This window comes from Ailuropoda melanoleuca, chromosome 3 (genome assembly GCF_002007445.2).
Source record: "Ailuropoda melanoleuca isolate Jingjing chromosome 3, ASM200744v2, whole genome shotgun sequence".
Classification (NCBI taxonomy): Eukaryota; Metazoa; Chordata; class Mammalia; order Carnivora; family Ursidae; genus Ailuropoda; species Ailuropoda melanoleuca.
The window spans coordinates 85679999-85707336 of NC_048220.1; the positions used below are offsets into that span (position 1 = coordinate 85679999).

At 36.3% G+C, this 27338-nt stretch overlaps 1 protein-coding gene across 4 annotated transcripts in view; it reads right to left on the reverse strand.

Moving 5' to 3' along the window:
* The window catches only part of CPEB4 (cytoplasmic polyadenylation element binding protein 4), a 62015-nt gene that overhangs the window by 22549 nt on the left and 12128 nt on the right, over positions 1-27338 (reverse strand). For 2 of the 4 annotated variants that reach the window (XM_002916927.4, XM_011221926.3), the window contains exons 2-3: positions 19452-19533; positions 922-972 (exon numbers count right to left, since the gene is read on the reverse strand). In XM_002916927.4, the coding sequence (XP_002916973.1) occupies positions 922-972; positions 19452-19533 (133 nt within the window). The remainder of the gene's footprint in view (positions 1-921; positions 973-19451; positions 19534-27338) is intronic. The other 2 variants (XM_011221927.3, XM_019797179.2) reach the window with 1 other exon arrangement.

Below are 27338 nucleotides of genomic sequence, written 5' to 3' on the forward strand. Positions count from 1 at the left end.
TATACCATCGACAAGGAGTACAAGGTTTGTTTTTCTGTTTTGTTTTTGGGGGTTATTTTGTTTTGTTTTGTTTTGTTTTCGGAATCATGAGAATATAGCTATTTAGCCAAAAACACTTCTTAGAGGTGGTGGGACTTACAATAAGCTTTGACAGATGGAAGGCATTGTGAACACACAAATTTAAAATCCATATTCAATAGTGAATGAGTAGAAGTAAATAGACTTCTGTATTTTACCCAATTGAACTATAGTAGTACAAAACAGATACTTTTTGATTCTTTAATTCCTTCTATGAGGAAATGCCCCTTCCTTGTGAAATTTAGTCTGCTGCAGCATACGCACATAAAAGAGAACTCAACAGCACATTGGTAATATTTAGAACCAGAAAGGAGAATTTACCAAAGGAACCGTAAAAGCCAATAAAACTTCATTTTTCTTGTTCTCATTAGACAGCAAATAGTGAATGACCTTGTCCTTTACAATGTCAAGCCCTGTGGTCTCAGACTGCTTTTTCTGGTTTCAGATCTCTGATTACCCTCCCTTTCTCCTGGAACATTTTTCTAACTACATGGAAATGGTTTTCATGTTGACATTTCAAAGGTCACTCTACAGAACCTAATGGTAGATTAAACCATTCTTCATGTATCATTATGGGATTCTAATTTATTCTGTCATCAATTTCAAGACAGAGACTAAGTTATAAGTTAGTTCTCAAAGTTCAAAGAAGTTACTGCTGCAATTTGGAGGAAAAATAATTATTCATTATACAGCTAATAAATTAAGAGCAACTTGCAATTATCATTACAGAACAAACTAATGTCATTTTTCTACTTGTCAAAGCATACCTACTATATTTTCTCATCTAGGACTAACTTGTTTCAGTTCTGTGAACTTCACTAGCGTAAATCAATTATCACTTACCATTAATAAGCAGAGAGCTATCGGATCCTGGATATGAATAGTTTAGACGACCTGAAGGTAAAAGAAGGCCGTTACTAAATTTATTTTTTCATAGATGGTTTAAATGTATTCAGTAACAAAGCTGAATTAATAGCTTTAATAGGTAAGGTATTTTTTAAAAAGCTTTATTATGGGATAAAACTTTGCTGTGCTAATGAACACAATGAGTCAGAGGACATAGCAATCAGCATGTTCACAAACATCCACAAAGGGCAAATTTGAAAGTGGGAAAATAAAATATCCCTTATATTTAAGTATTGGTCTCTAATTTCCAAATTCTCATACAAAGTAACTTTCTTTATAACATTATATTCTAATAGAAACTCATAATAATAGTTTTTTTTGTCCCATAAATGTGAAAATCTTTTCACGTGTGTAATTTTTTTGTTTTTTAAAAGTACATAATTAGCAGGAAGATTTCTCTATATAATTCATAACAAAAGTGCCAGACTTATGCCTACATGTACAGACACACTAATGGGTTTAAATTCTCACTTTGGAGGACAAGTGTAGAAAGTAAAGAAAAACACATCAGTGTACTTACATGCGACAGAAAATATCAAAGCACATGGCACAATGCCCAGAGCACAGCAGGTACTCAAAAAATGCTGGGTTAGTTTCCTTCTAATTTTGAAGTGGTTCAAAATCTAGTTCTGAACCTGAAATGGACACCCAAGATGTCCCATCAAAAGAATTTGTGACGGTACTAAAATTTTTGGAGGATGCAACATCTTTCCAAATTGGTAGCCACAAATAAAGAGGGGAAACAGCACTGGGATTTCTTGCTTTATCAGGAATTACATTTCTGTTTTGGGAGAGTTTCTACATACTGAGCTGAGGTATCCAGGCCATATACTGTATACCTACTTCTGAGTACCATACCATATGCCTAGTTCTATGCTGTGAGTTATAAAAATCATTAGGGCAACATTTTTAAGTCTCCATGTTCTACATCTATACCCACATTCATAAAAATGATGGAAAACCCTCTACAAGTCTTGCTCATCTAGAGAATGAATAGGAGAATGTGACTGTTAATTATCTACCACAGTCAGCACTCTGTAAATTGGGTAGTGTGAGAATTTAAAATTGATTCGTAATTACAGGCATTCCATTAGGAAACAGCAGCCTAAACTCTAATCCCACAGAATCACAGCAGACTCCCAAAGCTGTGGAAAAGGTAGGGAAGCAGAGGTTCTCCCATGCCTTAAGGCTGAGGCTAGCCTTCCAAAATGTCAGGAAGGCTCTATCTGGTTCCACTGAACACTATGGGAACCAGAGCTAATAAGTGGTCCTACCGATCCACCAGCCATATATTTACAATTCTTTAGAAAGGAATGTTAGGCCTCAACTATCCTTCAACTTCTCAAAATTCTCTTCTTTGAAATAGTCTCTAAAGAAATATAACTCACACCATCAAAAAAGAAAACCGTTTGCTATTGCTAATAGCTTTAATTAACCCATATCCAAAGCTTGGGGGTCTAGTATGAAACAAAATCTGAACTTAACAATTTTCCTACAATTTAAAACCAAATACAAGGGTTATTAAGTCATTAATTAGTTCATTTCAATTTCAGCTTGTTCCTATTTAGAGTGAAGGTAGGGATGGAGATGGGGAAGGAGATGGCAAAAAATAATTTTGATATTTCAATTTCTTCCTAAAAACCGGCTCAATTATTTAAGGCTAATACACAGAGCCAGATATCCAAATCTAGTGAATTCCGTCTGAACTGTTTTCAACTATAAACCTGGATCGTATGACCTGTCACAAGCACATTTTATTTTTTAAAAAGCACAGACTGGAGCTACTCAAAAAAGAACATGACCTTAACTGTTACAAAAGTTAGGAGGGGGTGAGTAGTGTTTCCAAATCAGTTAACTCAAAAGTAGCAGCTGATTTTCTGGAATGGAACACATGCATAAATTTTATAGTTGTAAAAACCCTCTAGTAAATAAACTAACAGAAGTATCACACATACCATTTTTATTTACCATAAAACATTTTTTTAAGTTGATGTAGGTCAATACACAAAAGTATTTAACTATATTAAACAAAGTTTAAAAGGACACTTTTTATTTCAAAGAAGATATTCTAATTTTTTTAATGCTAACATTTCAACTGAAACCAGAACTGTTCCATATGAACTAAAAGCTTCTCATCTGATGCCAAGAAGGGATAATCAACAATGAGAATCCAAAAGACAAATTACCAAACTGGCTCGCCCAGTTTAAAACAAATCAAGTTCCACCTTATCAAAAACTCACCTTTTGGGTACCTCTTTTAAGGAGAGAGAGATAAGAAGACTATTTCAACTTGACAGGCACAAAAATGTCCCTTAACTCAGTTCTCAGAGTTTGCCTCAATGCACAGCTCCTGAAGAAATCCACCCTCTACCGCCAAGCAGGTGACCTTTGATACTTTTTCTGCACTTCAGATTTCTGAATGCAGTAATTCCACCCTTCAGCGAAGACAATAGAGCGCTGAAGAATCATTGGCAAAGTTCATAGTTTAACTCTGAAAGTGATACTTGTTTTTAATTTTCTAACCTGGTCTTGTGATATGAGTCCTGTCAGGCTGGAATCAATTCTGGCCTCTGAGTAACAAATAAATACACCTGTGACATTTTGTTAACTGATCAGTAATGCTTTCTATTTCAGTTTTAAAAATAGAAGCAATGACATTTTTTTTAAATTCTTTTTTAACTTCATAATGCTTTTTTAACCTGCCTGTCCTATCTCCCTGTAAATTTTTCCTACAATTAAAATATCTAGAGTCATCCATTCACGACATCTATTATGGATAACCCATATCACTTCCTTTCTGGTAATCCGTAAACTCTCATTATAACCGCCGTGGGACTTTCAAGTCTTCCTTTCATTCTCCTTGTACACCTGTTCATTCTCCTTGTACACCCTTCATTTCTGCTCTAAGATCCTCTCTGTTCTATAGATACCAATTTATACAGGCATTTCTGCATTTTCTATCCCACAGCTAGATCACTGACAGTCCCCTCTCTTGTCTGAGACAGTGCCCTCCTTCCTTTGTTCTCAGCAGAGGGTCTCTGCTTTTTTCCCCTTAAGATTTACCTCTTTCAGGGCAACTTTCCCAAAAAGGCAATCCCCTTTTTAGATTAATTCACCAAATTTTCTTTCTAGCTATGTTGCAAAAGTCAACCTTCTTAGGTAATCATTTTAGCTACTAACTTTTTTCTCTCTTAACCATAATAGTCCCCTTTAAGAATAACAGCTTTTTTTTTTTTACCTAGGTACCTTGAGTTTCCTGTTTGAGTACCAGGTAAGCATTCAATGAGTTCATTCCACTGAACTTAAAACACCAGCATTTCACAAATGAATAAAGTGAAATAAAATAAAAATAAACAAGCTATCTGAAGCTGAATATAATCCAGTGTTGGTGGGTTTTGTTTGTTTTTGATAACTCATCTAACTATAAATATAACCCAGGTTTTAGCACATCTAGAATTGAATTTCTCAAGGAGAAGGAGGGCTTTGGGATTTCAGGCAAGTGAACCCTATCTGGTGGATAAAATTCAATCTTTGAAGGCTCTTGGTATTGATTGTGTTACAAATATAAAAAATACTGCCTGATTGGCAATCCTAATCTTATTACAGGACATTATGACAGGAAAGTAGTAGTCTCTGGAGGCCAGCTGTGGCATTTGGAGCCAGAAGCCTGGCATACATCATGCAGAAGGCATAGACTATATTTGGTGATATGACTCAACCTAGCCAAATATAGGCAACTGATACAGTGTGACTCTGGGGAACTATGCTACCAAATTCTACAGCCCAGAAAAGATCCGTACTTCAACTAGGCAATTCTATGCCAGGCATTTGCAAGTTGGAGAACCAATATTTACCAACCAGACTAAGAACTGCTTGGGTGAGTAAGTGCCCAAAAGAACACTATGTACTATCATATTCTTTTAAGACTAAAACTAAAGTAACCTGGTCAATGAGATGAAAGGAGGAAGGACTAGAAGGAAATATTCTAATACATCAGAGTATATAAATGCATGTATTCTTTTTAAAATTACAGAAAAAGTTATTTTCCAAAATGTAACCCAGATATTATTGCTACTGATGATTCAGCAGGAATTGATATAATAAATGCTATTTCAAATATACAAACACCGAAAAATATCAAATGTTCTACAGAACTATTAGATCTCATGCTGTGACCTTCTCTTTTTCAGTCATACTAGCATTGTTGGTGATTTGTGTCGGCTAAGGAATGGTAACATGGAATAACTGCAAGGTTATCCAAAATACAGCATACAGTCCTATAAAATAACAAGTAATGTGAAATTCTAAGTTAATTTTTTAATTGACTTACACTATAAAAACTTGGATACTCCAAAGAAAACGGAAGGGCTTTCAGTGGACACCATTAAAAACTTCTAACAGGAAAAGGTAAGTATGGGCTTAGGCCCATTTTTAAGGCAGAGCAAAGATTTACATGCACCACACACGCATACATACATAAACATACACATACATTTGTTGTTGTTTAGCTAGAAGAGTTCCTCCTGTTTCTGCTCCTGCTAGTTTTCCTTAGTTCACATTTAAGTAAGTCAAAGCTACACTGCCACAAATAACTGTTTAAAGGAGGTGCTGCTCCACCTGTCTTTCTGCATCTGTTTTTACCAACACTGCCTGAGACCTGCAGCAAGATGGCGCTGTGAGGACCTGGACAACGCAGAGCAAGGCTCAGGAAATGTGAATAAATTCAGTTTCTGAATAGCAAGCTTATACTTCTACAGATGCAGAACACATACCAATCAACTAATAAAATGTGTTCAATATATTCTATCACTTAATGATATAAAGATAATTATTTTTAATAATTTATTCTATTGACCTTAAAATAGCTCCCCAAATCAAAATCAGTACCTTATTCTACCTATCTGTGATATAACCAACTTCCAGTAAAGATGTTTCCATGCAAAATCACAAAGGAGGAGCTGGCTGGGACTGACATCAGCTGGAGAATCTTGTCCCTAACCCACTCAAAGAGCCATTTAAATCACACACACATATACATTTTAGGCTAAACAAAACCCCTCTCCGGTAAAGATGTGGCTTTCAGGTTTTTAAAAGCCAGGGCTTACTAAAAATTCTTGACTCCTCTTGCCTACCTCTCCAGGTTCATCTCTCCACACCACCATTTCCCTTCCCACATTAGGTACTCCAGACATTCAGAACTACCGGCCCATTACTTTTTACTTCTGGGTTCCTCCTTCTGTCTGGAATGGCCTCCTCTCTTTGTTCCCAATGTTTCACCACTCAAGCCACCACCCTTTTGCCCAGGTACCTTCTATCTCGGGCCTCACATCCTACGGAAAGTCCTCCCTGCCCCAAACCATCTGTTCTCTGGTTCAGATGACCCCATGTGCTCCATACAATATCCTTTACACTTACTACACTATATTTAAGTTACCTATTTCTAAACTCTCTCTAAGGCAACGAAATCTTTAAGGATAAATTTTGGTTTTTGCAACCCAAGGCTTGGAGCAAAAATGCTTAATAAAAAGCTGTTGAATGAATGAATGAAGCAAAGCCAGCAATTGGTGGTCTCTCTGCCATTGAACATGCAGTGGAAAGAGTAGAGTCAGACCAATCCCATCTTGTGAGCTAGGTCAAATTACTTAGCTTGTATGAACCTCAGTAAAATAAATATTTCCATTTACTTCACAAGACTGTTGAGAAATTCATGAGACCATTTTTGCAGAATGCTCAGGAAATTCCCCCAGTATAGAATAGGTGCTTTATTAATATTAAAGCTTTTCCCCTCTCAGAATATAAGCCAGAGATAACTAATGATTTTCCACTTGTGAAAGAAAGAGGAAGGATTCATTTTAGCCAAATAAAATCCAAACTGAGAACTTGGGAGAAAGGAGTGGCCATCTGGGGGATTTTTCAGCTTCAGAAAAATCAGAGTTTGCTAGTGTTCTTAGTTACAAATGGATGTAATTCTTTAGGGGAAGAAAGAGGGAAAAAAATCAAACTCCTTACTTTTATAATAGCCAAACTGGCAAAGTAGCCAAAGTATTTTAGGAAATGAAAACTGAAAATTCAACTGGAAAATGTTCCTTTTAAAAAAAACTAAGGAGGTCTTCCTTTTGTACCAATGGCTCAAATTTACTTTTTCAATTGTGATATGAGACTGTAATAATGGGGAAAAAATTATTCATAAGGTAAGGAAAGTCAGTGGGTAAGTGTCTATAGATTACAGAAGGTTTCATATAAAAGAAGGATGGCTTTGACTATAAGTCAGGGCAGGTACAAAGTTGCGAGATCTAAAAGCATCTAAGAATTTCAGGCAGAAGGGAATGTCTAGAGAGAAACTAGCGAAGAGCTGACCCAATTAAGGAATTCAAAAGATTTCCTACTGCCAGTAAACCAACAACAAGCCAGCAAGCAGGAAGGCTATTTTTATCCCTGCCAGAGGCCTTCTGACTCTGGATGCTACATTTAGAGGACAGAGCAACAAGATAACTTGCCTTAAGAGGATGTTATGATAACAATGATTAATGGCAATTTTTTAAGCTTAAAACACTAGGCATAGTTTTTGTCCAAATTTAAACTAACAAAAGCCAGTTTAAAAAAAAAAAGGATAATATAATGGAAAGGAAAGTGGAAAAACAGACAAACGGGTAGTAGAAAAGTTTTAAGTTATCTAGAAAAAAGTCAAGGCGGTAAGCTAAAATTCTCCTACCTTGCAAAAAAAGGTTGATTAAAACAGGCATGTGTTACAAGAGACACATTTGAAAAGAACCAGTGAATAAACATAAAGAGTTGCAGATCTGGCCCCAAGGTAAAAATGATTTTTGAGAAATGGCTCTCTGTACTGACATGAACATAAAAGATCAAGCCAAACTTACGAAATCTCTAGGGACCATGAGCCAAATGCTTGCAAAATATTGAGATCAACTTTAGAAAGAAGAGTGATAAACTGCTCTTAAAACTGGTTACTGAAGTCCAACCTCAAAAAGCAATCAGTAAAGTCATTAGTTGGCTTTCTGCATACATACCTATCATCAACTCTAATCACTTATTTAATACAAATTCTGATGACTTATTGAATCTTAATGAAGAATGTGCTTGAATTTCATACCTGTTACAATTTCACCTTTTGTTATTTCTCAGAAGGCCTAGTTTAGATTTTCTCCTATCTATATTCAAGGCACAGAGTCTTCCTCTTACTTATTAGCCTTCAAAACTAAATAATAAACAAGCCATTCAAAGATAATCTGCTAATTATTTGAAGGTTAAGGCGCACAAGGCCAGGAGTCTTTGTTTTTATTCCCTAATATATTCCAATAGCCTAAAATAGTGCCTGGCACGTGGTTGATTCTTGGTATGTATTTGCTGTATGAATGGCCTCCCATGGCTTTATATTAAAGTGGTTCACAAAGGGAGTGAAGATGGGGGTGGGGCAGGAGAGCAGTGTATTTGGATGACTTGGAGAACACACATGCTTAAGTCTCATGACAGACCTGGTGAATCAGAATCAGGGAAAAGAATAAGCCAGTTTGGAAAAGTTCCCTCAGTGATTCTATTTTGACTCCACCCCCAATATTGTACCCTTCAATAAGATATCAACAGATGTGAGTGAGATCTGAATCTTTTACAGACTATGATAAAGTACAGATCTTAAATTCTATACCGAGTCTCCTAAGTAGAAATTAAGAAACTTTAATGCCTATTCTGTCTAAAGCATACTTAAAAAAAAATTTAAGTTTTTTTTTTATGTTGTTTCCTTCTTAAATGCTACACAATAAATATCCAAGTGACTGAACCAGGAGTCAGAAGCTGTGTGTTCCTATCTTGATCCTCTAGGTACCAGTTAGTTGAGTGACTACAGAAGCTGTTGTGTCTCTCTGAACTTCAATTTCACCAGCTGTAAAATGGAGATCACAAAACTCACATAAAAGGTTATTGTAAGGATTTAAGTTATATAAATCTCAGAAAGGGTACAGAGTGAAAGTCAGAGAAATAGTATCAGAAGTAAATGCTCTTTCACTTGGAACTGGTTGTTAACACTGCTTCCTGTACAGAATGTCCAGGTCTAGCTCAAAAAAGAAAAATATAGACTGGCACCAAATGTGTCCTTTGATCTACTACTACCTGGTACCTAGAGTGTGCTCAAATATTTGTGGAACTGGAATACAAGCAGGAGCGAAAATACAAGATACTTCCAAACCATGTGACTTCAAGAAAGCTGTCTCCCCCTAACGCCCAACTCCAGGGTGCATTCCTCTTGTCATATGGCTCCCCCCTGCACCCCAGCATCGTGCCAGATGCAGCCTCAACAGCCCACACTCCTAGCCCTGCCTCATAGGGCAAAGAGATGGTTTTAGATGCCAGAGACAAAGTTCCAAAATGCTATTTGATGGAGATAATAATCTAGGATAGGGCAAGTGACCTCCTCCCTCTTCTGTCTTCAACCTCACCATTTCCTCTACTAAACTCCTTCTTACGCTATGTTCTTGTTGGTAATGGTGTACACTGTAATGGCGGTTTAAAGCAGAACAATTAGATAAGTTCTCTAGGGCAGTGTTTCATAAACTTCTGTAATTATTAAGACCTACTTTAATCAAAATACTTCAAAGAGCCTCCCCACCATGCTAAAACTGAGGTCCCCAACCCCCACTCCAGTGAATACTACAAGTAGAACAACAAACAACCTTAATACAAGGCCTGTGAATTTAGCAATACCTTTAAATGTATTTTAATTGCATTACATCAGCATTCACATGGTTTTGAAAGATAATCCTGCATATGTAAATGACATATCTATCACCTAACTGAATGCTTAGTCCTACCAGATTCACAGGCGCCATCAAATAATTCCCATGGATGAAGAGGCCCGTGGTCCACAGATAGAGAACAAGAACACTCCATGAGGCCAAGTTTAAACAACTGCTTCTTAAACATATTTTTAGGCCTATCTAAAAAGAAAAGATGCTCTCTAAAATCAAAGCCTTCATTCAACTGACTACATTTGACCGATTTCTGGTATACCCTTTCTGTAACTACTCAGTATTAAAAACTGCCACACCCAAACTCACATGAAATTCATACACTACTTTTAGTCATTAAACTACAAAAACCTTCAATTTTGTCACTCAGGAATACCATGTCAGAGAGACTGTATGGAATTGCTACTAGTAATTTAAAAGTCATTATGTTCAAACCTTCCATTCCCAGGTGAGGAAACCAAGATCTAGGGAGAAGTGATGGACGTAAGGCCATATAACTGCTAATGGCAGGGCCAGGTTCAAACACAATCCTAAATGCTTCTCTTTTTACCTCCTACAATTTGGGAAAGTCTCTTATAAGCTAACACCTACTGATCATTTACAACAAAGAGACTGAGTGGCTAATTTAAATATCTGTATTTAATTAACCATACCAGGCACTTCTTATTTGGAATATTAGAGCTAGTAGAAGTTAGATTTTTTTTTAAGTTCTTTATACTTCAATTAATCATGGCTGCTCTTCAGAATTAAGATTTGCACTTATTGTTGGTTTCTTGAGAATTAAAAAAGGGTCCTCTAATTGGTTGATTCCTCCTTCTCTTTCCCAATGTATAGCAACTGGCACCAGCCCAATTGGATTCCAAAGAGATTGTAGAACTGCTTTCCCTTCAGAGTTCCACTAATGTTCTTAATTGACTGGTTACCAGGTAATCCCCGGAATAAAACAAAGCCGTGCTTTTAGAACTGAGTGCACTGGCGTGGGACTGAATTCAGAATCAGTCAATTAGACAAAATAATGAAGCCCAAAGGCAGCCTGGCCATCTTAATACCTGACTGAAAAAAGTAGTAACTAGTTCAAAATTAGTTAAAAAGTATTCCTTTTGCATATTTTTACTGCTGAACAACAACAAATTCATGGAGTTTTTGCTCTTTTCCATCTTTTAATTTTAGTAGTGAGGACAGTGGCAACTGTGAGGAGAAAATTTTTCTGGGGTAGAGAAACTCACTGTATGAGGCATACATAGGTGATAAATGAATCAACTGCATACAATATTCAGGTAGAAATTCCATGCATATCAAGGAAGAAATAATTTTGTGGCACAATTGTGCAATGGTTCCGTCTTTCCTGTTACTAAACTGAATGCAAACAGAATCTTGGGTATTTTTATGACAGCTATGAATCAGGTGGCATTGCTTCCCTCCCTCAAAGTCAGCAAATAACATTCAACGATTATATAACAGGATCAAGGAAAGTCTTAAATCCTTCCCAGATAGCTCGTTATTGTATTACTCCACTATCAAGAGAGCGTTCTTTCATTATGCAGATATTAGTATACAGGGCTGGTTTAGTACCTGTCACAAAATGAGAGAGCAAGTCACTTCTCCATAGAATTTTATAATACAGAAGGGGAAAACAGAAAAATAATAAGTGACAGTACCAAAAGGTGCACATATACTATTATTAAATTGGATGCAGAGCAGAAACAAAATGGATCTCTATAAATATTCTGGACCTCCTTCTACGATTTTTATAGTATAGGGAGCTCCCTAATATTTAACACTGACAAACTGCTGACAAAGTCTGAAAACCTTACTATTGAAATGCCATTCTGATTTCATTTCTGAATGGAAAATAACATTAATTTCTGTCCATATTGAATACCTATACTTATTAAGTTGTACACAACACTGTGAAAGGGTGAAACATTACGGAAAAGCACCTATTAATTTGCTACCTGACTGCTGCTTGTTTTCTAAGTTATTATTTTCTTCTTAACACTTTCTAAGTGTTAACTATCATGTGTAGTTTATTCCTTCACCAGTGCCCATTCTGAATGTGTGTCCAACAAAATCAAGTCACAACAGCCCTAAAATATGTGAGCCTTAACAAAATTTGTAAAGGAAAAAAACAAGTTAATAAGTTAAAAGCCTCTTTTAAAGAAATGTTTAGGATCTTGAACCTTCTAGTATCATATAAAGTTCAGTCTCACTTACCCCCACCCCCAACTCCCTTTACCCTCACCTCTCACCCAAGTAAAATCAGAGTTTAACAATGTTTTAAGAGGACCACTCAATTTTCATGGATTCAAAATAAGATTCTTTGTGCTCCTTATTCAGGATTAAGAGGACTGCTTTAGTAATTATGGACCCACATCATGGATGACATAAGACAAACTCCCCCTTTGTGACAACTGCTTACATGGCTTTCAGAACAAATAAAAACAAGGGTCAATATTCTATCACAAATGTATGGAGGATAGAGGGCAAAGGATCACTACTTTCTACTTACCAGTACATGTAAAGTCAGTAACTTGGGCAGAGGAGGATCTGGACACCACACAAGGAGTGTTTAGTGTGAACGGAGCTGGTTTCAGTTCAGAGATTAGAGTGAAGAGGACTTCAATCCAATGCTATGAGCACATCAGTGTTCACAAACATCACATTTTATTCTCCTAGGCATTCCCTCCCCCACTTCAAACAAAACAAAACAAAACAACAAAACCAAAAACTACAGCAATCCCCAATCTGAAAAAGTGTAGTCACACTGTTCAAAATCCACACGTTTGTAAGCTCTCCCTATACAGTGCTGTGAGGAATCCAACAAATTCTGACCAGTAGGAAACCAGAAAGGAGACGGTGATTCAAAATTAAGAACACACCCTGCATCTGTAATACAAAGAAAATCATGCCCCACTACTTTGTCCTCTCCTTGCTCACAAAAGAATTACCTCAACACAGAAGCCCAGGTCCCATCCTGCGGCACAGCTAAGCCAAGCAGAAGAGAAAGACTGCTTAGGATGTTCCATTTCAGCAGTCATAAAAGGGAGAGCGCAAAAGGAGAAGGAACCACTTCACTTCTAAACAGCCACACACGAACTTCGTTGCAGCCGAGTTTAAGTTTGTCTTCTTTGCTATGTACCTTACTCCATTACTCATGAAGCTTCTAGAAGTAAGGCAAGATTCGGCTCTCCAGAGGCCTCGCCCACTCCCCTGCTATGCTGGTTTGAGTTACTTGGTATCATCCAAACAGAGCTAGAAGGAACCAGCCGAGTTCAGGAAGGCTCCAGCAGGGCTTTCAAAGCAGCTGCCTGGTGGACTCTTAATCTTCAAGAAGGGTAATATTTAAAGATCCCGGAATTCACCAGAAGACATCTGACATCAAGTAATGATAATTTACTTGGAAGGTGAAATTTAATTAAGAATCACAAGTAAAATTAGCTGGTTTGCATTATCCATTTCTTCTTTATGGTACTTTATATCCTGCTCCGTTATATCTCCCTTCAAGGAAAACGTCCATCTAGTCCTTTACAAAAGTGATGGAGGAGAAACTGGGGTGCAGAGTAGTGCATAGCAGTCTTTTCTCAAATTGCCAAAGGCAAACTGATTCAACTAGAAAAAGATTAAGTACTGTAAGAAATGATACCTCTCACCACCATTTGAAATAAATCATTTTAATATTACAGCAACAGAACTTAGTAAGAGCTCCTTTTGTTTTTATATTTTTATTTACTCCTCAAAATTCAAATCTATAACAATGATATTACATTTAGTCCTATTTTCAGCAACTCTCATAGAAAGTTTTTGGAGCTATCTCAGTCTACATAAAATCGGTATGCGATATATGTTCTAAAACATCTATATCAGTCTGCAACAACTGCTCTTTAAAATAGAGAACTATGTGGCTGCAATTTGGAATATAGAAATAGTTAAAAAAAATTGTTCCTCAAAGGAAAATTTAAGGTTTCCTGGTTGTTTTTTACGGTATCTTTTTTTAAGTAGCACTAACTTTTTCTTCCTCCTACTGTAAAGATAAAGAATTTAAATTATCCCAACGGTCATTCTCTTACAGTGACATAAAAAAATCTTACACAAAATAAATGAAACAGGCTTTGTGTACTAAACTTTCAACAGTTTCATGATTTTCTTCTAGAGAGATCATTATAAATTCTTTTGCTTAGCAACAAAGAAAAGAGGCACAGATGGAATCATGGCTTGCCTACTCATTTAAGCATTTGTTTCAAACAAATCCACAGCAATGAAAACTAGTGGGGGAAGGGTCCCCAAATTTAATGTGTAATAAAAAAGGAAAAACATATATCAAAAATATTTTGAAACACAAGGTCACAATACCTTTGGCAGTCAGGAATTAAATACATAGCATCTTTGGAGCAGATCCAGCTTTTAAAATAAATTCTGATTAAATGAATGCATGAAACAAATGTGGCAGTAATGTCTAACTGTGTAACATACTCCCACTACTTACTCTCCATATGCAATAGGTTTCTTGGGCACCATGGGATATGTAAAAGACTGGCACTTGAAACAACTTGCATTTCTGAATGCAATCATTATTGCTTACATTCAAATCAAGTATTTAAAATGCCTGAAACTCCAGGGGATTGGGTGGATATGTTGAGTTCCCTCTTCCAAAAAATGAAAGCAAGATACATTCTATAACAATATGAAGAGAAACCAATTTCACAATATTCTGAGAAAAATAAGATGTTATTCTGACTCATAATTTAGTTAATTAATATCTAAAGAACAATTACAATGTTTTGACAATTTATAAACTGCCTTCTTTCTCTCAGTAATTTTGCTGTCTCGTTTGACTTTCTAGTGAAATGAAGCAAAGTGGATACTAAATTATTTTCATATATAGGATTTAAAATACTCAGCCACTATTATGAAACTCTGGATTGTTCTACTCCATCTGACATCTGATAATTTTCAAGTACTTTTTTTTTTCCCTCTTTATTCCAGTGTGGTCTCCCTCTGCTTCCACTCCATAACTGCTACTTCTTGGTTTCTATCTATAGTCTTTTATTTCCTTCCCGCACAGAAAAGAAAAAAAAAAAAGGCTCCTTAATTTTCCAAGGTCTTTCCTACTATACACCGAATATAATACCATTTCATGAATCTTTATTTCACTGTGTCCAACCTATGCTTCAGAAGGCTGAAAACAGATGTAACTCGCATGTGGTTTTAATGTATTTCATGCTGCTCCATTTCTAAACAGTAAGTACCAATTTCACAGGCAAGCAAAGGCACAAATAAGATACAATATTCCCCAAATGATCAGCTGACTACCTATAATACTAAAAGATTATTCTGTCCAGGTGAAGAAAATACTTGATAAGCCTAATTAATAATTTTGCAGCAATGGGCAAGCTGCCACCTGGGATATCAAAATTCAAAATCTGTCTGTAGCTTAGGCTCTTAGCTTATGAGACTGGGTGTGCAGTAAAGAAAATGAAATCAGTCTCAGGGGAAGAGCTTCTGCAGACTGCTACCGGCATTGGTTATGGAGAAGGCAATATACAATTTCGTGGATAAAAATAACATACAGACATGCCAGCTGATCAGAGAAAGGACACGGAGATAAGGTAGGGAGAGGACACGTTTCCTCCCAAAGAGCTAATCCCCTGTATGGAGAAAATTATAGTAGCCTTACAATTCTTAGAGAAACTATTTAAACAGTAAGGAGCACTAATATAAATCATGAAATGAAACCCAGGTACTCCGTTTGCACATTTGTTAAAATGTTAAAAAAAAAAAAAAAAAAGAAAGGTTTTCAAGCAAGCCAGTTGGAATCAATAACACATTCATAAAGAAACTCAAAAGCTATATTTGAAGGTTCCTCGACATATTAAGCATTTTGTCATTGCAAAAATAAAATTTTAAACTGCACTACATTGAGGGAGATTTTTTTTTTGTCCAAAAGGAAAAGCAAAATTCTGTTTTCTGTTTGTATTTTAAATTTAAATGAATAATATAGCCATATTAATCCATTTGACTTGTAGCTCTTGTATCAACTCTAGGCTTTATTATTTGAACACATACAACAAATCATATTTCGATGAGGAACTGCAAATGTAGGATAAAAATAAATGAGGTCATTCGTAATATACTTTATGAAATTATTTTTAAGATAAAATAAACCCAAATATAAAATTTGCCTCCCTATGATGGGCTCGCTTTTAAAACAGTTTTCAAATTAATTCTTTTAATTGAAGTCTTATAATTTTTTTCTGAGAGGCATATTATATTCTACTAGTCTCACAGAATCAATGTCCACTTTCTGTTTTCTTCATTTCTAAGGTAGCAGAGCACATGGAAGGGTTTTATTTTCAAAATGGGTCGGCAGGTTTTATAGACTTATTTCAAAAGGACAACATGTTGTTTTTAAGACATTCAACTTTTGTTATCACCTTTAAACAAAATCTCACAATAGAATCACTGTTAAAATCAAGCATAGCTTTCTTAATAGCTATCTAAATCAAAGGAGAGTTTGAACAGAAATGAAGTGTTCCCTTGAGCCAAACTACATTTTGGTAGTGACAGATTACAGCGATATAAAGTTCATCATCTTGGTTTACAAAGAAATCAAGCATAACTATAATCTGGCATTTTAGGACCATGAACTACCTATGAATTCTTTACTTCTCTTTGAAGGAAAAAAAGGCACAAAGTTCATTTAATGTACTTAAGTCACTTTGGCACTTAAGCTTATGTCAAAACTGACTTTCTCATTTGATAAGCATGAAAACAGACTTACTATTTAGTAATAATCTATACCAGTTACTGAGTGTTTTCTATAAACTATGCAGTATGCTGCATTTCATAGATACATCATACCATGTGACCCTAAACAACCACCACAAACTATAGTGGCAGAATGGCAATGTAAATCCAGATCTACCTGACTCCGAAACCCATGGCCTTTCCACTCTGCTACACTTCCTTTTATAAATAACTATTTTACAAAACCTTTATGTTCCCAGACTAGGCCAATCAGATTTAATGTTTTCTGTCATTAGACTTAACTTTTCATTATCCCTACAGAGTCAGCTTAAAGAAACTTAATTTAAGTAAAATTTGATAGAAGAAATTAAAAAGGGAATATAGAATAAAAGCAGAACTTCACACAATGACTTAGCACAGTAGGAGAAGAAATAGAAATAAACCTGAGAGATGTCCTGGCTATATCTGATAAATCAAGGACATGCTACTGTTAATCTTATTAGAATAATGTGTGAAACTCTTATATCTAATCTAAGTACTAGTTAGAGGCTTGCTTCTTAGAAGCAATACATAATAAATGATTTATATCTGCTACTGTTTGTAAACTGTGTTTTCTCTGAAAGGCCCTTATCATGAAATAAAATAAATAAAATATCCTGAAATAAAAAGAAATGGGCACTTTTCATGAAAATGAGTTCTAATTAATTATCCCTAGTATCAGGTACATAAGAGGTTCAGGAAAGGAAAGGAAAGGAAAGGGAAAGGGAAAGGGAAAGGGAAAGAAAGGAAAGGAAAGGAAAGGAAAGGAAAGGAAAGGAAAGGAAAGGAAAGGAAAGGAAAGGAAAGAAGGAAAGGAAAGGAGGAAGGAAGGAAGGAAGGAAGGAAGGAAGGAAGGAAGGAAGGAAGGAAAAAGAAAGGAAAAGAAAAGAAGAGTTGCTGAAGGCATCTAATACATTAAGAATAAACAAATGTCCTTTACCTTTAACTACTTTTTCTATACTTAGCTTTTAATTTTGAAATAATTGCAGATTCACAGCAAGTTGCAAAAAACAGTACAGAGAAATCCTATATACCCCTTACCCAGTGTCTTCAAGTGGTGACATCTTACATAACTATAGTACAAACCAGGAAACTGACATTGGTACAATCAATCCACAGACCATATTCAAATTTCTCCTTTAGCTACTTTTTAAGAGTATGCAGTTTTTCTGGTGCTAGAAAGGGGCTTAGACTCTCCTCACTTTACTGATGAGAAAATAAAAAGAAGGGTCAAAGAGGCTGAAATACTACCCAAAGTCAGAGCACTAAGAAATGGCAAAAATAAAGCCGACTCTGAATGAGAGATCATCTTTCCTCAGAAACAGAGTGTGTATTCCAATTAGAGTAACCCATCAGAATTCCAGGAGGAATTCAGTAAAGATCTTCAAAATATTTTTATTTCCAAGTTATCTCAACAGCTGGATGCATACTTTTATCACATATTATTTTTCATCTCTCCAGACCTCAAACAGCTCCCCTCATTAAAAAATTTACCATTGTTGGTCTGTTGAAAAATACTTAAAAGTTCCACTACATTAGTAATGTAATAAACCAAACTCAAAGGAAAACCAGACCAGGCTGGTCACCACTTGAAGTACAGGCTGTTTTGCCACCTTTGACCCGAATGCAAAGCTATGTCTGGCACAAAGTAGGATCATAAACACCGAATGAATGAATGAATGAATGAATGAACAAATAAACAAGTGGGATAACCAAATATACCAAACATTCCAAATTTCTAAAAAAAACAAGCAAAGAAAAAAAAATCCCCCTTTTTAATTAAAAGATTTTTGTGCAGAGAAATATTTTATTTTGTGGGATAGTTTTCACAAAATCAGAGCCGGAAGGGCCCTTAGAGAATACCTCCTCTGGTAATTCTCAATCCTGGTTACCCATGAGCATCACATGAGACATTAAATACTAACATGCCAAGCCTTACCCCACACCTGGGATGGGGTCCAGGCATCTATATTTTATTTTTAAAGCTCTCCATTATAAGTCCTTTACTGCAACAGTGATTCTAAGTCCCTTATTATAAAGATTAGAAATTGAGGCCTTGGGGTCCTGGTTGGCTCAGTAGGTTAAGCGTCTGCCTTTGGCTCAGGTCCTGATCTCAGGGTCCTGGAATCTCAAGGTAGAGCCTGCTTCTCCCTCTCCCTCTGCCCCTCCCCACACTCGTGCTCATGCACACTCACTCTCACAAAATAAATAAGTAAAATCTTTTAAAAAGAAAGAAAGAAAGAAAGAAAGAAAGAAAGAAAGAAAGAGAGAGAGAGAGAAAGGAAGGAGAAAAGAAATTGAGGCTAGTCAAAATGAANAAGAAAGAAAGAGAGAAAGGAAGGAGAAAAGAAATTGAGGCTAGTCAAAATGAAATGTCTTATTCAAGATAACACAGCCAGTTAGTATTAGAATTGAGACCAGAATCCAAGTAGAAATAGCATTATTTTTTCTTAACATGATCCATAGAAAATATTTCATCAACACAACTTCATCTCAACTTTGAAACTATTGGCCATTCTTTAAAATGTGAAACTAGACCAAAAACTCTATCAACATTTGAACTCTTACTAGTGTATAGTCAGTTACTGTCATGGGTGGAGAGACATACAGGTTTGAGGCACTGAACTTTTTTTTGCCTCAGATATAAAAAAAGGAGGTATATGGTTCATGTCTTTCCAGTTAACTGGCCACCCTTAGGAATGAGTACTCTTGTAGTTCTCTTAATTGGTATTGTGATGGGCGTACAGTGGATGCCCATCAAATATGTCTGAGTTTTTAATAAGAGACGTACATGTCTAAAATTGATGGAACTGACTACATATAAAATATAAATCCATAATATTTGTCATACTGCTCATGAGATTATATACAAAATACAAAATTTTAACTATTCATTAAATCAAATAGTTAGATTTTTAAAATTACCTTTAATGGAATCATTTTCAGCTCTCATAATGTCAATGAGTGAACTCTCCAGTGAGTGCATATCAAATGTTCTGGGGCGATCCTGTAAACACAAACAGCCAGAAACCACTTTTAAAATAGCTTTTAATTATAAAAGGAGACAATAAGCTGCATTCAATGGGACATAGATCAAAAACTCCCTCTGTGTATAAGGTATGTTATTACTGCATTTTATTTTTAACACTTACAAAACATCAAAACTACAAAAGTAGCCAGGGTTCAGCAAAGAGTGATTTGATTTCTAATTATTTCAATAAAAGCATTATTTTTACTAATAAAGCAGAGGCAACTAAAACCAATTTCCATATAGTCAACAACATGAAACAAATGTAAAATAAAATTCACAATCCTTGTCTGCCATTTAAGATTGAAGTATCATGGGGGCGCCTGGGTGGCACAGCGGTTAAGCGTCTGCCTTCGGCTCAGGGCGTGATCCCGGCGTTATGGGATCGAGCCCCACATCAGGCTCCTCCACTATGAGCCTGCTTCTTCCTCTCCCACTCTCCCTGCTTGTGTTCCCTCTCTCACTGGCTGTCTCTATCTCTGTCGAATAAATAAATAAAATCTTTAAAAAAAGAATAGCTTTTAATTATAAAAGGAGACAATAAGCTGCATTCAATGGGACATAGATCAAAAACTCCCTCTGTGTATAAGGTATGTTATTACTGCATTTTATTTTTAACACTTACAAAACATCAAAACTACAAAAGTAGCCAGGGTTCAGCAAAGAGTGATTTGATTTCTAATTATTTCAATAAAAGCATTATTTTTACTAATAAAGCAGAGGCAACTAAAACCAATTTCCATATAGTCAACAACATGAAACAAATGTAAAATAAAATTCACAATCCTTGTCTGCCATTTAAGATTGAAGTATCATGGGGGCGCCTGGGTGGCACAGCGGTTAAGCGTCTGCCTTCGGCTCAGGGCGTGATCCCGGCGTTATGGGATGGAGCCCCACATCAGGCTCCTCTGCTGTGAGCCTGCTTCTTCCTCTCCCACTCCCCCTGCTTGTGTTCCCTCTCTCGCTGGCTGTCTCTATCTCTGTTAAATAAATAAAATCTTAAAAAAAAAAAAAAAGATTGAAGTATCATGGCAAAACTTTCCAAACTTGTTCCAGCAGTTATGTACTACGCTGGCATTCAGCAGATACTGCTACTGAATAGCAATATTCAGAAGAGTTATTCAGAATAGCTATATTTTCTTAAAAACCAAAGTGCGAAAATAGTTAACCAAGGTCGGTAAGACCACTAAGTGGCAAAGTAGTCTTGATTTTGTTGCCATTAAAATTAAAGGGAAGACAGGGTGTCAACACTGTTGGTCTAAACCCTGGCTTAACAAAATGCATTTCAAGAGTGGGTGAGGAATCTTAAAATATACAACGACCCAACTGCTCTGGCATTCTTCCGGAGGAAAAGTACTAGAAATAACTACAATTAAAGTGTAGCTTGATAAGTGAAAAGCAGGAGATGAAAACATTTTAACATTAAACTCTGAAAGGAAGCAGTAATACAGATTTCTGACCCACCTGAAGAATAAAACTGGTACACACGTGGACACAACTGCAAGAATATTAAAGAAAAAGGGGCTTCCACAAGAATTTGACAAGCAGAATTCTATAACCTTCTTTTCAGCTTTATTTTCTCTTATATTACTTTTTAACTCAAAGCTCTGGCTTTTTAAAAAAAAAAGTTCACCTGATTTTATCTCCCACCTCTTTTTTTAAACTTGTTGAATCTCACTTTCCCTCTTTCCTAGCTAACTTCTAGCATCTTAAGGCTGATAGAGCACATTCTCCACTGGAGAGCATTTTTTGATCAACCTGACATTTCTCCTCTGTCCTTCCATAACACTACTTATCTTACTTCCCTGAAATAGGAATCACTTCTCCTGACCCCACCCCACCATGCAGATAATCAGAATGTACATTGAATGAATTGTTTTACCATACCATTTTTTTTTCCACCCCTGCAAACTCAGGAGTCCAAAGACAGTTATATTTGGATATAAACCAATATTTAAAACAGAGAATATTACAGGATTTTTCCGGGGGTGGGGGGTGTGGAGAGGATGAAGATGGGGGTGGGGAGCAGGTGTCTTAACGTGCTATTCTTCTCTGAACTGGTATGACACCCTCCAGAACATCTTCCCCACTTTTCTTCTTGATTCTTTCCTCATCATCTTCATCTACTCAACATGATCAATAGAGAAGCAGGAGGACATATGGTCAGAATCAGAATTTCTAAAGGTTAGTGTTCACAAAAAAGAAAACACTGTTCTGTTTTGTTTTGTTTTTCCTTCTTCATCTTAAGCACTAAATTAAATCAAAACTTGTACTGCATATTCTTTTGGAAGCAAACTGGATTTGAGGCAAAATTTGTGAAAGAAATTAATATAAAATTCCACTATCTCATTCTACAGTTACTAGATTTGTCCTCTGTTCTGAAATCTATGAACCACACCACACCCATAACCAGGCCAGCCACTCTCTCTATTATCTCCAATACAAAACCAATCTTAGAGGCAATAATTCTCGGTGTCTAGTAACTTGCCTATGTCTTCAGTCAGCTTCCCAAGGGTAGGAAGTTATGTCTTACATCAAATGTTCCCAATGTATACAACTCCAAAGGGTGACAGCATGCCAAGATAATCATCTCCTGAGCCCACGGGACTGACAGATGTGGCGGGAACTCCCTAGCAGATGATTCCTGCTGCAATATTATGTTTTCTAGGTGTGCCATTAGGTGACACAGGTTGAGAAGCCTTGTCCTACATTTCTGTATCACTGTGCCTCACACAGGACCTGACAGGTAGAAGACACACTTGTTTGCTAAAGCAATGAATAAATGAATTCCTTCAAGTAATTTTTAAATGTTTAAAATACTTCTTTTCTTCTACTTCCTTAAGATTTGTCTTTACATTTTCCCTTTCCTGCTGTAGAGTTGTAGGTTTTCTTTTGCAAAATAACTGTAATGGGTAGTGGGGTGGGGGGTACTCAGTTATTGTTTTGTTTTTTTTAATGCAACTAAAGCAGTAAGCAACCTTGTGAATTTCCAGAACTTGCATTTTGCCAATCACTGAATCACAAGATCACTGAAGAGAAGCAGTTGATAAAGAATATTACATAGTGTGTTTTGGTTTATGACAGCTGTGTCCATTAAATAAAGAAGCTTCCTTTTTTCCTCTAAGTTTCTAAATGTGGTACTGGAATTTAAGCAAAGCCACTTCTCATTGCCCCCCTTCCCCCACATATTGCCTGAAACATAAGATTTTTGCTAAGAGAACCCCTGACTTCTAATTGGTGAAATACATTAAAATTAAAATCCTAAATGACATTTTTAAATTTTCAAGTAATGCTTTATGGGATTAAAAACAAACCCTCTATCCTTTTTACACTTTGTCATGATTTAATACAAGAGTGACGAATAAATACCAATATACAAACTCTGACCAACTGGTATCAACCCTCAGATGCAATGTGTCGGGAAGGATTTTCAGGTTCTGTATGGATTCAGAAGGGAACAGTGACTGGACAGATTGCTGATGATTTAAGTGCAAGGTAAGGGATCCTATGGCACAGTTACCACATTCTTGCCAACCCTTGCCTAATATGTATTCTTCCCCACAGTCCAACCTTATTATAATTATTATAAATGACTACATCTGTATAACATTTTATTTCTTACGATGCTTTGGCAATTGAAAGAGTTCAAAAGCCACATATTTTGTCAAGTAAACATTCTGTTCTCAGGGAGGGTCTAAAGTTTATCCCTTTTGATTTACTCCCTCTCACTGATCTTTTCCATCCATTTTCAACCTCGAACTAAAAACAAAAACAAAACAAATCAAATGTAAGTGTGCCACTAGGAAGTAGGTAGGTGAGTAGACACAAATAGTTAAACCCAAGGAATAAGAACAGCAGCACAAATAATGCTGGTTTTCATACCCGATAAACAGTGCCAAATCAAGAGGGCTTTGATTTCCGTATTTCATTCTCTGATTTTACCCTTTTTGATTGCTAATTGGGCCAAATATCATAATCACTTATCTGTTTTCTTGGATCCATTTCCCAGAAAGTAAACTAACTACAAAATAGAAACCTTGCTAAGTGACAACTCTCTGGCTGAATGTGAGCTGATAACCAAAATATGAACATCAGCATAAATTGGAAAAATGAGCATTAGACACTAGGAAGCCCCAACTCCAGCACTGTCATGTGAGCTTGGGCCCTTTCACAGTCTAGACCTCTTTGCTGATCTGAAAAAGAGTTTGATTAGATCTCTAATGTCCTTTTCCTAACTCCAAAATATATTTGTATTCTAGCTTTCCGATATCCTTAGCTTGTGCTCTCCCAAGGCTTAGTTTAAATTATAGTGATGAGTATGGCAGGAAGCAAAGCATAAAGGAGAACAACTAATGAGAACTCATCACTTTGTGCCCACAAAAAGGTGAGAGCCAATCACAGGTTAATAAGAAAATGAACCCTTAGCGTCTTATGACAATCACTACATCTTCTTAAGCTATTCATAATGCAAAAGACAAGCTTTTTAGATAAAAAAATTTCCTTAAAACAATTGCTTGAAGTGGGATGTCCTGATTTCAGATAATAGGGCAAAAAATCTATCATGAAACAAAAAAACACCAGCAACCAAATTTGCTTCAACCCACCATCGCCAGTTTCTCTTGGAAGCCTAAAGGGAGAAAAGATAGAAAAACAGAACTGCCTTTTATTGAGCATCTACTAAGTACCCACATTATTTTAGGTACTTTATTAATACTGTTTTAATTAATATGTCCGTATAAGTTAGATGGCATTATTCTTGTTTTAATGATTAAAACTAAGACCAAGGAAAATTCCATAATTACTGCACAGACAAGTTACTGCATAGTTCAGCAGCTTAGCTGGGATTCAAGCCTAAGTCTCCCTCCAAAGCAGGCGATAATTCCTTGGGTAATGTAATGGTCATGGAAGTCAAAGGACCACACTAATTAAGACATACATATGAATGAATGAGACACTCTGCTGTAAAGGTCCTGGGAGCAGGAACATGCTGGCAAGTGCCCAGCAAACAGCAGGCACTCAAATATTTCTCAATAAATCAAAAAAAGAACAAAATGTATATGTAAGAATAATATAGGAATGATATCAGAGGTACTAAAAAGATAAGAAGCCTTATCTTCCTTCTTCCTATCGAGGTGCACAACTTAGAAAGCTACCACAAATACCTCTCTAGGTTATCTACTGCCAATCACAGAAGTAGAAGTGGTAGTAACAGTAATAATAATAATCATAATATCAGAGCTAACACTTACCAAGCCCTAACGCTTTACATGCGTGATCTTACTTATTCCTCACAAAAATCCTACACAATTAGGTATGTTCAGTAATTATCCCATTTCACAGATGAAGAAATGGAGGTTGAGAGTGATTAGATAACTCTATCAGTGCAAAGTAAGTGGAGGGGTAGAATTTGAACCTAGGCCTTCTGACTCTACAGCATGTGAGCTTAATAATCATGAATGAAAATAGAAGAGCACCAACTATCTTCCTTCAAGACTCAGCAAAGCAAACATGATTACCATACTTAGACCTCATTTTACTTTGTAATCTTAATTGTTGTGTTTAATATATTGAATTGCATGTCAGTAACTGGTTGGCTTCGGTTTCTGTCATCTCTACTTTACAGGACAATTTCCAAAGGAAAAACCATACAAGTCAATATGAAAATCAAAGTTGGTAAAAATAATAATAATAATAATAGTGTTCCGATAAAACAAATTAGTATTTCAAAAATCAGAACCCATCCTTTTAATTTACACCTGAGTAATCCTGACTGCCATGGCAAAATAGGAAGTTACATCAGCAAATAACTGATGACATGACTTTTCATAACATTCCAGAAGTAGCCCAAAGAAATACGTGAACCTGTTGATCTATTGCCAACAGGAAGAACAACTATACTGCAATTACACCACAAACCAAAACCATCATTCGTGGCTTTTTTTTTTTTTTTTTTTTACCATCCAGATGGATACTCTAAGACAGTGTTTCTCATACTTGACAGCATGTAAGAATCATCTGGAGGTCTTGTCAAATCATAGATTACCCATAAAGAGTCTCATTCAGTAGGTATGGGTAGGGTCCAAGAATTCACATTTCTAAGAAGTTTCTAAGTGATGCCACGGACCACACTTTGAGAAGCACTGAGTTGAGCACTTACATTCAACAGGTTAATTTTCCTTAGATACGTGGCATTGTGACTTGTAGCTGACTGGCCATGATACAGTCCAGCTTAAACATTCTACATCCACCATTTTAAGGTTTCTGCATGAAGAGGTAGCCTTTACTCTCAGAACCCAAAACAAAGCCCTCTCCAAGCTCTGAGATGCCTAACTTGGAAAAAGGTTACAATCAAGTTCAATTTCAACAAATCAACCACCACAACCACTCTATTATTGGTCTTGTCTTTTTGTATTTGAGTTAGTATGTTTTCGCATCACTAGACTGGGTCTAAAACACAAAAAGTACTTAATTGAATATAACCACATTATTAAGAACCAAAGCCAAAGGTGAGCTACTCCCTTTACTCACTCTGTCTCTATAAAGACAGATATTACTGTGACCGTCATTTCCCAGACAGCTATTTATCTGTATCAGCCGATGAGGTTTCTCTTTTTGGCTTAAACTTTCCCTAGTGAAGAAGGGAAAAGAAAATATTTTGGTTTGAAAGGAAAGTATATGCCAGTATGTCAGCTGCCAAAATAAATAGGAAGTTTGAAATGCCAGTGAACCCATAATTAATCAAAGGTACTACAGGAGTTTTAATCTGAGATTTGCCAAAATATAAATGCTCTTCTTGGATTAAATATTTAAGCCCACAGGCCATCAAAAATTGACTACATAGTCAACTTTCAAGATTCCACTTCCAGATGACCCTTACATCCCTGTGCAGGCACAAGTCTCTTTTTCCCCCACCCCCCTAGTGTGATGCCATCCCATATGATGTTGACAAGTTCCCTTACAGCTATTCCCCGAGTGGACTGTGAGCACCACTCGTCTCTCCACAGCCACAGACTGTAGCATATGTGTAGCATACTGTCAGCCCATCATCACCACCACCACCTCTATTGAAGTGGCTAACATGTTCCTCCTGGTTCAGTGTTGTGCATCTCATATGAATTATGTATGATTTACATAAAAATTAGTTCCTCACAATCATCACAAGTATCATCCCCATTTTAGGCAAATAATGCTATGAGAAGTTAACTAATTGCTCTCAAAATCATACATACAGTAAGCAGAGGCATCTGACTTCATAGCAGAAGCTCAGAAAAACGGTTCATTTAAATAAGTTTCACCATGACCTAGAAATTTCAATTTATAAACACCTGGCAGGTATGATGTACTTCACTATATAGGGGGCCTGAATGTTGAGAACGAGGGTCAGAGGTTAAAGTCAAAGAGGTAATTATCTAAAGTAGAAGAAACCACATTCAGTAGCATCTTGTATTTCTTAACATGTTCCCTCTTCAGTCAGTACTTTCTCATTACGATGGCTAAATAATGAAGGCAGAATCTTATAGATCGTAGGCTACCAAGTGCTCCCTATAAAAAATTATAACTAAATAAATGAATGTCTTTGGCATATTACCCTGATTGGAGCAAGAGGTCCATTTGCTTCCATGTGAACTGATGAATCAGATCTCTTCACAAAGCCTTTGAGAAAACTTTCTTTAATTCCACCTTCATTAAATAAACCATACCCATTTTGAGGATTAGAAATCCTTGAAATGGTAAACATTTCTTGTCACCACTTAACTGAATTTAAAAAACAAACTGCCATTCCA